The sequence below is a fragment of the Vitis riparia genome, chromosome 17, assembly GCF_004353265.1.
Source record: "Vitis riparia cultivar Riparia Gloire de Montpellier isolate 1030 chromosome 17, EGFV_Vit.rip_1.0, whole genome shotgun sequence".
Taxonomy (NCBI): Eukaryota; Viridiplantae; Streptophyta; class Magnoliopsida; order Vitales; family Vitaceae; genus Vitis; species Vitis riparia.
Genome location: NC_048447.1, coordinates 18,972,588 through 18,985,135, shown reverse-complemented (window position 1 = coordinate 18,985,135; position 12,548 = coordinate 18,972,588). Strand labels below are relative to the sequence as shown.

The 12,548-nt window shown below is 30.7% G+C and overlaps 1 protein-coding gene across 3 annotated transcripts; it reads right to left on the bottom strand.

The window, feature by feature from the left end:
* Positions 1–3,745: 3,745 nt before the first annotated feature.
* LOC117905023 (protein TIFY 6B-like) lies at positions 3,746–7,937 on the bottom strand. Of its 3 annotated transcripts, XM_034817883.1 has the most exons (8): positions 7,708–7,937; positions 6,648–6,850; positions 6,158–6,459; positions 5,944–6,034; positions 5,696–5,846; positions 5,516–5,611; positions 5,342–5,396; positions 3,746–4,128 (listed from the first exon to the last, which is right to left on the bottom strand). In XM_034817883.1, the coding sequence occupies exons 1-8, from the start codon at positions 7,778–7,780 to the stop codon at positions 4,047–4,049; spliced, it is 1,053 nt and encodes a 350-aa protein (XP_034673774.1). In that variant the 5' UTR covers positions 7,781–7,937; the 3' UTR covers positions 3,746–4,046. The 3 variants fall into 3 exon arrangements, with proteins under 3 accessions (XP_034673774.1, XP_034673771.1, XP_034673772.1); XM_034817880.1 differs by having other exon boundaries at positions 5,516–5,846; positions 7,708–7,929; XM_034817881.1 differs by lacking the exon at positions 7,708–7,937 and adding an exon at positions 6,929–7,048 and having other exon boundaries at positions 5,516–5,846.
* Positions 7,938–12,548: the final 4,611 nt, after the last annotated feature.

The following is a 12,548-nucleotide window of genomic DNA, read 5'->3' as shown; positions in this document are numbered from 1 at the left end:
AAATTTTGTGAGTTTTCGAATAGGTTCAAACATGTCTCAGGCTCGGAGGGCTGGGTTCACTCAGATTTTCAAAACCATGTCTCAACAGCCGTAGACAACCTGCAACTGGGCCACCCTTCCTAAGCCCGAAATATTAGTAAAAGCCCAACTATTTTCATTGATACATCCATTGTATTATTTTATATTGCCTAAAAGATTATTTTTCTTACAAGTGATTATATTAATTTTTTAAAATTATATTATATTTAACTTGTTACAAAAAAATGTTTATAAACTTGAAAAAAAGTAGAATGCTTAAATTAAATTATCAATTTTATATTATTCTAGTTTTAAAAAAATAAATATATTATTAATTTTATTTTAATTGAGTTTTTAAATAATATAAATTAATTTCTTACTTTATAATTAATTGATATAAAGTAATTTTTAATACAAACAATTAATATGAAGAGAAATGTTTTTTAATTATTAATTAATTTAAAATAAAATAATAATTATTTGTATACTAAAATTTCTTATTTATAAATTATAAATGATAAAGAAATAATGTAATTTAAAAAAAATATTAAATGGGACAAGGGGAACCATGTAACTTGTTGATGCATGGTCAATTGGAGGCGTTGTGCCTCTCGGAGCTCTTGTCTAGCGATGGGAAACTGAGTGAGTTTCTTCCTTTCACAAAGGATGTCTGGATAGGTGGTTCGGGTACATCCCTCCAAAGCTTAAGTTAGACAAAGATAGGTTAGGCTCTTTCAAGGAGGGAATGAGTGAGTCAATTTAAGCGCTCGTACCTTGTTTATGCTTTAGGAGGGTTTTTATAGTGCACAGGAGGAAGCTACTATAATGCTGATTAAGCACTTTGACTTCTCTGTAATGATGACTGTCCTACAAGTGACAAGGCAATCATTACAACTTTAGGCGGCTGACAGATGCCATCAGAAAATATGGCATGATGTCTAATCGTGCAGTTATCCGTCCCCGTCCCCTCAAACCTACTGGAGGTGTGGGGTTGAGTGCAGTTATACGGCGTGCCATAAATTTGTACGCACAAATTTCATAAATTTTAGGTCTTGCAAAATTAGCAAAACAAAATAGGAAAATAATATTAACAAAATATTTATTGAAATTAAAATATTGTTGGTACAATCTTAAAAAGAATATTCTTTCCAAAAGAATATTTTCCCTCATTCTTTTGCCTTGATCACACTTTGAAATATAACGATGACCTTTTTTTAATTTCGAAGATCAATCGAGGGTCATAAGTGTAATAGTTCTTTTGTCGTTTACCGAATTTACTTGCAGGGAGATTTGATGAAACTCTTTCTTTTGTTGTGAAACCCTTTTTCCCGATTTTCTTCTTAAGATTTTCCTTTATGGATTTTTCTGATTTCTGAATCTCTCTTCATCTTCTAAAGAAGACACCTCTAATTATAGGTGAAGATAGGGAATTTGAATTTTAAATTCTCGAATTTTAGTTGCTTAATTTAAGGGATTTAGTTCCTTGATTTTAACAAATTTTCTTTACCAACAAGATAATAATAATAATAATTTTTATGTCTACAGTCTCATCAATCATCCCCCTGCTAGATACGAATGATTAGACAGGTGAATGGGCCTTGAAGGCTGACTGGGTGGTTCCGTCCATTCAGGGAGTTCGATCATGCTTATTGTCTGGCCTCATGGTCTAGATGAAAAACTTCGGATGCTGTGACCGCTATCTGAGTAGTATTAAAGGAAAGTGACACGTGGAGAGGAGTCCTTACATAACCTAAACCCACCCTACTTTGAAAATTGAAAACAAAATTACAAATCCATCCGGACCAGATTATACTTTCCCCAAACACTTTTCAAGGAAGGGTTAAATGCAACATGAAATATCAGTACCATTGTCATCCCTATTTATGTTTAGACGGGGAAAGATCTTAAACCTCACATTCTGCTTTGATTTTCTGATCCACAAATGTGGTCCTTCACCTGGCATAAATTGACATGAGCATTACAATTAATACAATCGTGGTCCTCATTCCTGTAAATTAAATATGATTCAGAAAGGGAAGAATTCATACAGAAATTGGGCAGGTACCGTTTGGTAGGATATTTAAAGCCCTATTTATGGGGACATTCATATGAATACAAAAGGAAACTTTCATTCCTTCACCACAAAACACACATGTCCATTATTATGACATCTCAGCTGAAACCATGCTGACGTGTTGAAACATTGTTAACATTCAAAATATAAGAATAAAATTAAATTAAATAATGTGAATTTACATTATTATTATTATTATATTATCTCTCTTGTAGTTTTCAATATTAAATCAAAGTCCGGATGTGAACCAGCTTTTAGCTAGTTTGATAGACAATACTTAATACTAATAAATAGAAGAAAGATTTAAAAAAAAAAAAAAAAAAAAAAAAGAGACTTAAATATGAAGAGATACATAAAACTATGGCAACTAGGCAAGATACAAAAATGGGACTTATTTAGGCCACCCAGCTACTTGTGATTGGATGTCAATATTTGATGCAATGAAGTAACTTTTTGGGGTCATAAAAAAATCACAAAACTATATTATAACATTTTATGTTAAAATAAAATAAAATCATCTATGATATATTTGGTTCTTAGAAATTTAAGGAAAAATATACTGGTCATGTTTGATTGATGGGATATAACATCATATAGTATCCAAGAATGGATGACATATCATATTTGTTGATAAGAAGGTAAGTGATTTCAAGTTATGCGATATATTATTCATCCATTTTTTTTTATCTCGTAGATCCATTTTTATCTTTTTTTTGTATCCATCCATCCATTTTTTATTTTTTTTACCTCTTTTACATGTATTGCAAATTTATTTATTTATTTTTATCAATTTTGTTATTTTTTATATTACTTGTAAAAAAAATTTATTAAAAATTAAATTTGTCATTAACTAAAAATATATTATAAAATAATATTAATATATGTATCATTTAATATATATATATATATATATATATATATATATATATATATATATTATTTTGTATATTAAATGATATAATATAAAAAAAATCTATAAAATTTAAATATTTTAATCATAAATATTATTAAAGGTAAGAGCTATTTCATTTTTTTTAAAATAGAAAATAGCGACATACAATATAATTTTATTTTAAATATTGAAAAACAATATATATTTCATTTTATTTTTTTATTCATTTTACAAAATAATTATAAGTATAACATAACATATCTCATTAGATAAACTACATTAAAATATCATGTTTATTTGATATAATATTGAAAGATATTATACCCCGTTGAAAATGATATCTTAAGATATGCACTTCCTATCCAATGTGATATGATGTCTCAGTATCCTATCATATCAATTAAACATAACCAAAGGAAATAAAATGACAGGAAAAAAAGTATAAGAAAAGAAAAATAAAAAGTAAATTTAAAATCAATAAATTATTTTCGCATGTTACTTCAAATCTATTTTCCTTATTTTAACCCTTCTATATAAAAATTAAATAATTTGAAAATGAAATTTTTTTTAACTAATTTTAATTATATTTAATTTTCTTTCATGTTTTCCGTTACAAAATCAAATAAGAAAAATATCATTTTCCCTATAATTATCTTTCCTGTCATTGTTAGCATTACACCACACCTTGCACCCTGTCTGCACCTTCAGCAGCATTCATGTCAATGTCCAAAGTGGATGTGAAGAGCTAAGGAATAGAAATACAGAGAAGAAGGAATCAAAAGGCTATAATAATCATTTTTACAGCATGATGAAGATTAATTTGTTTTAAAAGGTGGTCATACAGTATTCTTCTATCCAATAAAAAGACTACAATCACAGTAAAGAAAAACACCAGACTAAAACCATATATCTAAGAGACTCAAACTGAGTTCTGGGGTAGAAAGAATTGAGCTTTTACTAGAATTAACAATGAACCGGAAGAAGATCCTCCGCTGCCATATCTAAATCCCTGGGCAACTTTTTCTTGACTTCCTTGAACGCTAACCCATGGCTGGGAGAGAACTAGCAGAGTGCAGAATTCATGGAGAAACCAACAACATTTGATGCAGGGGTGCTGCCATTATAGGGCGATGCGCTCATCATCCTGAATCCACAGAAAAGCATGATTTAACGGAGAAAGTCCTCATTAGCAAACCAACTATAAATACAATTCTATTAGTTTAGTCAGTGTCTCATGACATCTCAGGGAAATTGATTCTAAATGGGGGAAGAGACTGTTGGTTTAAGGGTATAGAAATAAAGGACTAGCTCAAAAGATACAAGCAAATAACAGAATGAATAGTAAAAAAAACTTATAGACCGAGACGTGATAAATATTGCCTTTGAACTAGATCTGCTCTCCTCAAAGGAACTCGGTGCGCTAGGGCAGCTTGGGTTCTGAAAAAATTTCTCCAAATAGATAAACTCTCTAAAAAATTTGTACTCATATTTAGATAGTGAAGGATGACCTGCTTTTATAGGCCACTAACATAGTCCCAAAAAACTCTCTGAAAGATTCTACCTATAAATGGAACAGGGTCCTCATGTAGGATGCGTGTGCGAACATGACACGCATTAAGGAATTCTAGCCCAACTAGCTTGAAGCCCCACTCAAATGGGCGGCTCTCCCACACCTCTTCACTAGCCCATTAGGCTAAGGAAAATGGGCTAGCTAATAAACCCACTAAAGTGTTCCTCTTTTTCCTATATGAGACAAGCAAAAAACACTTTTCACATTTACACTGTTCCTACATAGACAAAACAAGCTCTCATATGAAAGACTAAATGGATTTGTTCCAAGGTGTATCCAGAGTTCAAAACTACACAACCATTTTGTTTTCATCTGGTGGTTTTGTAACCGAAACTTCATCTACATTCAATTTTTCCATCTACATGATGGAAGGGCAGTTTGAGTAACATTTGAATTAGTAACTGAAATAACCGGGAAATCACCTACAGCTGAACCTCTTTGGTATGACAGAATAACCATGGGATGGGAGTCTGGCACTTACTGAGCAAAATGAGGCCAGAACATGATTAATGGTCTTAAATATGTTTGAAAACAAACTGGAAACATTTCAGAAGATATGGAAAACAAAAAGGAAAGTTTTCATTTCATTTGGACATCCAAACAGACTTCAAAATTAAACGCACGAGCTCGACTTCTACAGTGAGACTTTCAAATCCAAAATATAATGCAAACATCTTCTATCTACATGCAAGATTGCAAACTATAAGGCTAATTGGAACAGTTTGGAATATCTATTCACATGAAATAAATATAGGCAGATTTGAATCAACTAGTACTTAGTTTTTACCTCTCTTTGCGCTTCTCTAAAAATCTAGCCAATGATGCTTTACGAGCCTGAGGTACTGCGAAAAGTAAGACAGTAGTGACTTGGTATGGTGATTTCACATTATAAAATTGCAGGCAAATAAAATCTATGGCTTATCACAGACTTTGAAGAACCTTAAACAACACAAGATTGTACCTGCTGGAATATAGGTTGGAGTAGTGGATCCTAGTGAAGTGACTACGTTGGGAGGCTCTGGTTGGTTGGTGGATGTCAAAGCTCCTTTTGTTTTCCCTGCCATCAACTCATCAATGCTATTAGGTCCTCCCCCTGGCTGAGAGCCAACATTAGATGAAGCAGAAATAGGGGTTGGAAGACCTGAGCCAGGTTGTGAAGTATGAGCTTGGTTCCCGATAAAACCATCACCTCCAGAGGGCATTATGATCGGCCCCTGTCCTTGAGGTGCGGGAAGTGTAGTATTGGGACTTACAGGAGGGACATTTCCAGCCAATAACATAATAGCCTGAGCCTGGATACAAAGTAAAAGCATTAAACAAAAACCCACCAAAAACAGACATATAAAGCAAGAGGTTTTCATAGATCAGAAGGCGAATAGAAACTGATACCTGCTCAGGAGAGATGCCATCAAAAACATTCACTGAACCGGCATAAAAGATAGTCAGCTGAGTAGCTGGCCCAGGGGGCTTGGAAGCATTCCTACAAAAAGAGATTCAAGTTAACTTGATTTTCTAGATGTCCTTTTGGAATAATAGTTTCAATTTAGTTTTCATATCAATTTCAGTGCAACTGAAAAAACTAAAGAAGTAGATGGTTACACACTTTTGATCAGTAGCTCCAATGAAGGAACAGATGGTAGGAAAGGAACCAGGGGCTGCTACTGGAACTCCTCCAAGAGGCTGTGGCTTTACAGCAGAACTGCCCACACTGGGTCCACTGAAAGCAATTTGAGATTGGAGAACTGGGTTGCTAAAAGCAACAGAAATGGAATGGTTTGGTTGGTTGGAGGCCGGGAATTTCCCGACTTCATGAGCACGGCGGACTGACCGTGAATCTATGTGTTGAAGAGGATAGCCTGTCATTACAAACTGGCTTCCCACTTGCTTTTCAAGATTCAAATTTTTCTGAAGAAAAAAGATAGATCAGTTGCCGCCCCATCAAGATAAATACAACATTAAAGCTTTTAAATCTATCTTTATATTAAATCAAAACCTCCATACACGGTTTCATATCTGCACTTCAAGTTTAAGTTCTCCTTGCTGTAACTTATCTCAGATACAAACCATGATTCAAGAAAGAGGCAATATCAAACCTGCAAAACACCAGGGTGTGGTTGCTGCTTAGATTCAAGTGCATCTGCAGTGGATACAGACATTAGCCCAGATGATGCAAAGGGATGATCATACACACTCCTTCTAGGCCTATCTTCTTGAACTGCCTTAAAGGACAGAAAATGAGGAATGGCTGAAACCTTGTTGGGGAAGGACCACTGCATCCCCAACCCTCTAGCAGGCACTACAAAACCAAAATTAAAATCAAAACCCCAGAACAATCAATTATACTTCAGATCTTATTTGATAACAAGCACCATACTCATCAACCCTTGAAGTGCCTCTGGATTAAGAACTAAAACACCAATTTGGCCTCAACTCAGTCAAAGCTCATCAAGAATCAACATTATAAATTATTATGGAACAATGGAATCACCATGAATAACACATCATATCATCAGCTTGAACCCATGAGATTTTCATCAAAGAATAAGAATTTTTTTTTTCCAGTTGGATTGTAACAATTTGATATTATTTATTGCAATAATAAATAATAGATGTTTGAACCAACTGGGCAGGCACTTCTACTCAGAAAAACATTATTTTTTTATTTTTATTTGTAATTATTTTTAAAATGGTGCAATTCAACCTTATATTAATTGAAAATAGCCACTTCAAGCACATGTTAGCAAAAAATTATACTAAAATTGTTAAAATAATACTAAAAAATAAAATACATAAAGAACTCTGCAATAAAGCCAAGTTTCTGCATCCCATTCCTGCAGCTACTAGGCGCCCCAGGCGCACATAAGCAAACTCCAAAGAAGAATGAAAATTAAGACTAGAAGAAAACTGGAAAACCCCGGTAGTTGTAAAACGGTTCTACCTCGTGCTGTAAATGTCGTACACTGATTCTTTGGTTTTTTTTTTCATAACGTTCCGTTCGGTTGCTGAGAAAAGGCAAGGAAAGAAGAAACAAAAAAAAAAAAAAGGATGGAATTCCACATAAGCCCCAACCAATTCAAGCTTTCAGCTCATTTCCCACGCTTTCTCAGCAACCAAACGAACAAGAAATCCCCAGAAAGAAAACAGAATTAGTACCTGAATCACCGGATTCCTCCTTCCCCGATGGCAAAACTTTCCCCGACCCCAAACCCAAGAAATCTCTCTCCATACCGAAAGAAACACGGATCAAATTTGACAAAATTCAAGCTCCAAAGGAATCGTACAAAGCGTACAAGAAAGACGCGGCATTCGCAACAGAGAGAATGGCCTGCTGGTTTGCTTATGAACCAATACTAGAGAAAAAGTTAGCTAGTTATTGGAGCTCTGAAAAGGCAAATTCCTAGTGACAAATCTCGATCGTCGGATCGGAAGATTCTGTGTCTCCCGTCCACCGTGTACCGGGTCGTCAGGTTTCCCACCGGCTATTCTGGATCGCTTCCCACGTGCGACGGGGAATTTGGGACGTAAGATTATTATTTTAGTATTTTCATGAGATTTATTTTGGTACGTGGCAAGTTGGAATTGGTTGATGCTTGACGATGACAGGAGTCAGGGGAATCTGGTCGTTTTCCAGCGGCTCAAATTGGCAATTTTCCGGTGTTTTGTAGTCCACCGTATTTACCATACCTCCCATCTCTTTTATTTGTCATGATTATTTATTTTGTACAAATTTACAATAACACTGACAATTAAAATCCTGACACTATATAATAAAATCAAACTTTAAATCCGGACACAATTCAATAAAACCTCAACGGTACAAAATAGAAATGTCCGACCATAATGTTAAAAGAAAATAAAAATATAAGATATAAATAATTGAATCAAGATATGCATGTGACATTCTATGATTAATATCTCTAGAACCTATGATATTTCAAATCAATTAGGAGAAGAAGTTCTTATTATGTGTTTTAAAGTTGTGAAAAATCATTAACTCAAATCGAATAATATCTGCATGGGAGCATGCTCCCATGCTACTTTAATGGTGTATATGTGCTTTAAAATTGTAAAAATTCATTAAATTTAAATCGATAATGTAATTACATATTACAAGAAGAGGGTTATTATCAAAGTTAATCCTGACTTCATTGTGAGACTTTGTCTATCTAATTTTATAACGGGTATCTACCTATTAAGCTTTACAATCTCATGAGACATAATATCTCAGTCTGTAATCATAAAAAAATTATAATAATCATAAAAAGTTTTCGGTTTTTTTAAGAAAATTAAAATTAGAATTATAAAATATGTTTATTAAAAAAAATTAAACATAATTAAAAATCAATTTATATGTATGTATATTACATTTAAAAAAAAAAAAAAAGTAAAAGCTGATTGTCCCACTTCAAATTATAAGCTCTTCCAATAAGAACAAGAAAAAAAAAATTATTGAAATTTTAAGACAAGGGTTTTTGACTTTTGAAGAGCCCTTCCAAAGGGGTCATAGATTCTATAACCTAAAAAGGACGCACGGACCCACTCCACTAGATGCCAGCTCTAAGTGGCTAAAGTTCTAGTTATGATTATTTAATCTATGCTTTTTTTAAGTTGTTAGTGGTCAAATGAAATTACAATAAGTCCTTCAAAAGTACTCAATCATTAAAACTTGTAGATCATAGACTAATCACATGTGGCTTTAAGGCCATTTAATTTAAGCATTCAAACCATCTCTATTATATTTCTTAAAACAAAGAAATCATTTACCAATTATATTATATTTTATATAATATATATTAAGAAATAATTTTGATACTTGTATATTTATAAATTTGACATGGGTAGATCTCGAGATAAGAAAAGGTCTAAGTTTGTGCATGAAAGTCTCCATCAAAAGCTTTTAAATTGGAAAAATTCTAGAGATAGTTGTATTATGATATGGTTGAAGACTTTTTTTTTTTTAATTATGTGATCAGGGGTGTCAATTTTGTGGGGGTTACTTGAGTAACCTGCTCCTATTGAAACAGGTATGAAATATAAAAAACGTGTATAAATTGAGTTTGTGGATATTCTAAAAACCACGGGTTTGGGATGGATATGGATTTTGTTCCAAACCCACCCATTGACATTCCTATACGCGATGATTAAGAATTAATATGAGTTTAATATTTAGCTAAATAAAAAGATTTAATTTAACATGGATCATAATTAATTAATTTATAAATGAGATGACTATAGTCTTAAGTTATATTAATTGTCAAAACAATAGTTATTTTTAAAATAAAAGGATTATATATATATGCGTATGTACATCAATATAATTAAATAAGGCTTTCTTTAAAAATATTAATGTTAAAAACTTATTTGTAGGAGTCACTCTTGTGTAACTATAATTCTAATAATTACATTATTAAGATATGGTCATCATGTAAATCAGTTTTATTGAATGTAATTGAGGTGTATAGGGTTGTTAAATTTTAAAATGGAAAATAGTTTTTGAACTTAGAAAATATGTTTGATAAATTTTTTACCAACAAAAGGTTTTTAGAGGATTTGTTTTGAAAGAAAAAAAATATTATTTTTTAAAACAAATATAAAATGTTTTTAATTATTTTTGTATAGTATTTAAAATAATGACTTAAAATAATGTCTTTATAAAACATTATAAATGATTTTTTTAATCTTATAAGTAATTTTTCAAAATTTTAAAAGTGTTTTCTAAACTTTTTTAAACACTTTTCTTTTTTTTGCAAAACACTTTTTAATTTAGAAACGTTTTAAAAAATCGTACAAGCTCTAAATATCAAAAGACATACTTCTACTTGAAACATTAAATTCATTAAAAATAAATGATCATTTCTCATATTATTAACATGTGTTGAAATTTTGTTATATGCTTACGATATTCCACATTGCTTGAGATTGACTCAAATAGAAGATATCTACATGAGTATGAACCACATAGTGTTAGATTTATTTCCCTATTCAAAACATTTTTCATAAGAAAAAAGCCTTCAATTTTATGTTGTGGAAAAAACAATATCATTAGCTTCCATTATTGTCCATAGCTCAACTATTGAATAGTAAGAAATACTACTTTTCTTCCACTCTTGGACCCCATTGTTCATACTTCATTGGCATCCCTTCCCATAATGGAGAAAAGTTTTGCCTTTTTTTTTTTTTTTTGGTCAAAAATCAATATTTTACTACATACCAAAATCATTGATTCCATCATCTTCAAAAGAAAAGCTCACACCCACTTCATAAATCATGACTGCCTTGTGAAAAGGACAATGTTAAAGAAATAAAGCAACATCAAACCCTAAAGATGCCAACCCTAAGTTGCTAAGTCTAAGATGATTTAAAATATGTTTTTCTTTAACTAATGCCCAAATGACACCATATTTGTAACACCCACAAGGCTATAAGCACTTCTCTACCATTGAAAAATTGTTAATTGTAGACTAATGACATAGTGCTTTAATGATATTTAAGAATTCAAATTATTTCTATTTTATGTGTTAAAATAAAAAATAATAGGTTAAAAATGATTAAATACTCTTTATATTTATGAATTTATCATCACCCATTTTTTATTTTAAAAGCAACTCGTTTCTAACATAAATATTCTTAATTATTTCAAATATTTAAGGTATGTTTTAAAAGAAATGGTTATTTTTACAAAATAATAATAATAATAATAAGAATTTTTTTTTTTTTATCAAAATAAGACCAAAAAAATTGATGAAATGTTAGATTTCCAAATTATTTCATTTTTTTTATATTGAATTATCCAATTTCCTACGTTGGGGGAGGGTGAGATGACATATACACCCACTCCTAATTTTAAAAATATTTTTCCAATCCTATTTCAAATACATTCCTCTCAAAATTTTACCATTATAAAAGAAGGGTACAAAGTACCTATCATATTTTGCCCTTTTATTTCCAACACAAGCACATGCATATTTTACAAAATTGAGCATATAAACGATAAGAAAACAAAATGAATAGGATAAGCATGAATAAGTTATAGATATATAGATATATATATATATATATATATATATATATATATATATATATATATATATATATAATAAATGGGTTGTCAAATTTATATTTATTTTTAATATAAATTTTATTTAGTATTTTTTATAGGATAACTAAATATGATAAAATCATTTTTTTAATATTTCCTTTATTTTCTAAGTAGTTTTCAAAAACCAAACATAATCTAAATATAAAAAAAAAATTAAAAATGGAAGTCTCGCTTGTATCGATGGACATAAAGCAATTCCATTTTTTATAAATACACAAGTTAGATAAATAGTTAATAAATACATTAACATTTCTAATGAACAAATGAGTTATAGTATTTCATATTGGATCAAGAAATTATTAGGTCCAGTATTTGAACCAATGTAGACATATTGCAAACAAATTTACAATCCATCCCCATTAACTGCTTGGGCATCGACCCAAGAAAAATTAATTCGAAGATTATTGATACTTCATAATCAATTTCCTTTCTTCCTATTCTATGGAAAGTTGAATTTCTGCCGCTTCCTTAAAAGAGAGATATCCTAAACCACCGAACAATAATGATATGATCCATATGAATGAAATTAGATAAAGACGCTAGTTTGCTACCAAAGTAAAAGCCATTTCTATAAATCATTTTAATCTTGAGAGTACAACTAATGGACTTTTTTGCTTTTGGTTGTTTTTTAATGTTTGAAGGCTTGTATTTAAAATAATATATCAAATTTTTAACCAATAAATATTTTGGAGTTGTTTGGAAAGCAACCAATGAAATATGGTATCCGACATATCTTTATGTATTGTCAAGCATTTAAAAATATTAATCATAACATATGTTATTAAAACACTCAATTATAAAATAAGTAAATCTGAATAATCTTATTATTTAATCATAAATATATTAATTAAATGATAATTTCATAATATTTTTTTTTTTAAATATTATTTTATTT

What these genes read in the sequence shown, in the direction of transcription:
- LOC117905023 (XM_034817880.1), bottom strand. Translation starts at nt 7,780, where the DNA reads ATGGAGAGAGATTTCTTGGGTTTGGGGTCGGGGAAAGTTTTGCCATCG. An exon ending in ATGGCATCTCTCCTGAGCAG is followed by an intron (nt 5,847 to 5,943) that starts GTATCAGTTTCT and finishes CTTTGTATCCAG; the next exon opens with GCTCAGGCTATTATGTTATT. An exon ending in TTAGAGAAGCGCAAAGAGAG is followed by an intron (nt 4,129 to 5,341) that starts GTAAAAACTAAG and finishes CTGTGGATTCAG; the next exon opens with GATGATGAGCGCATCGCCCT.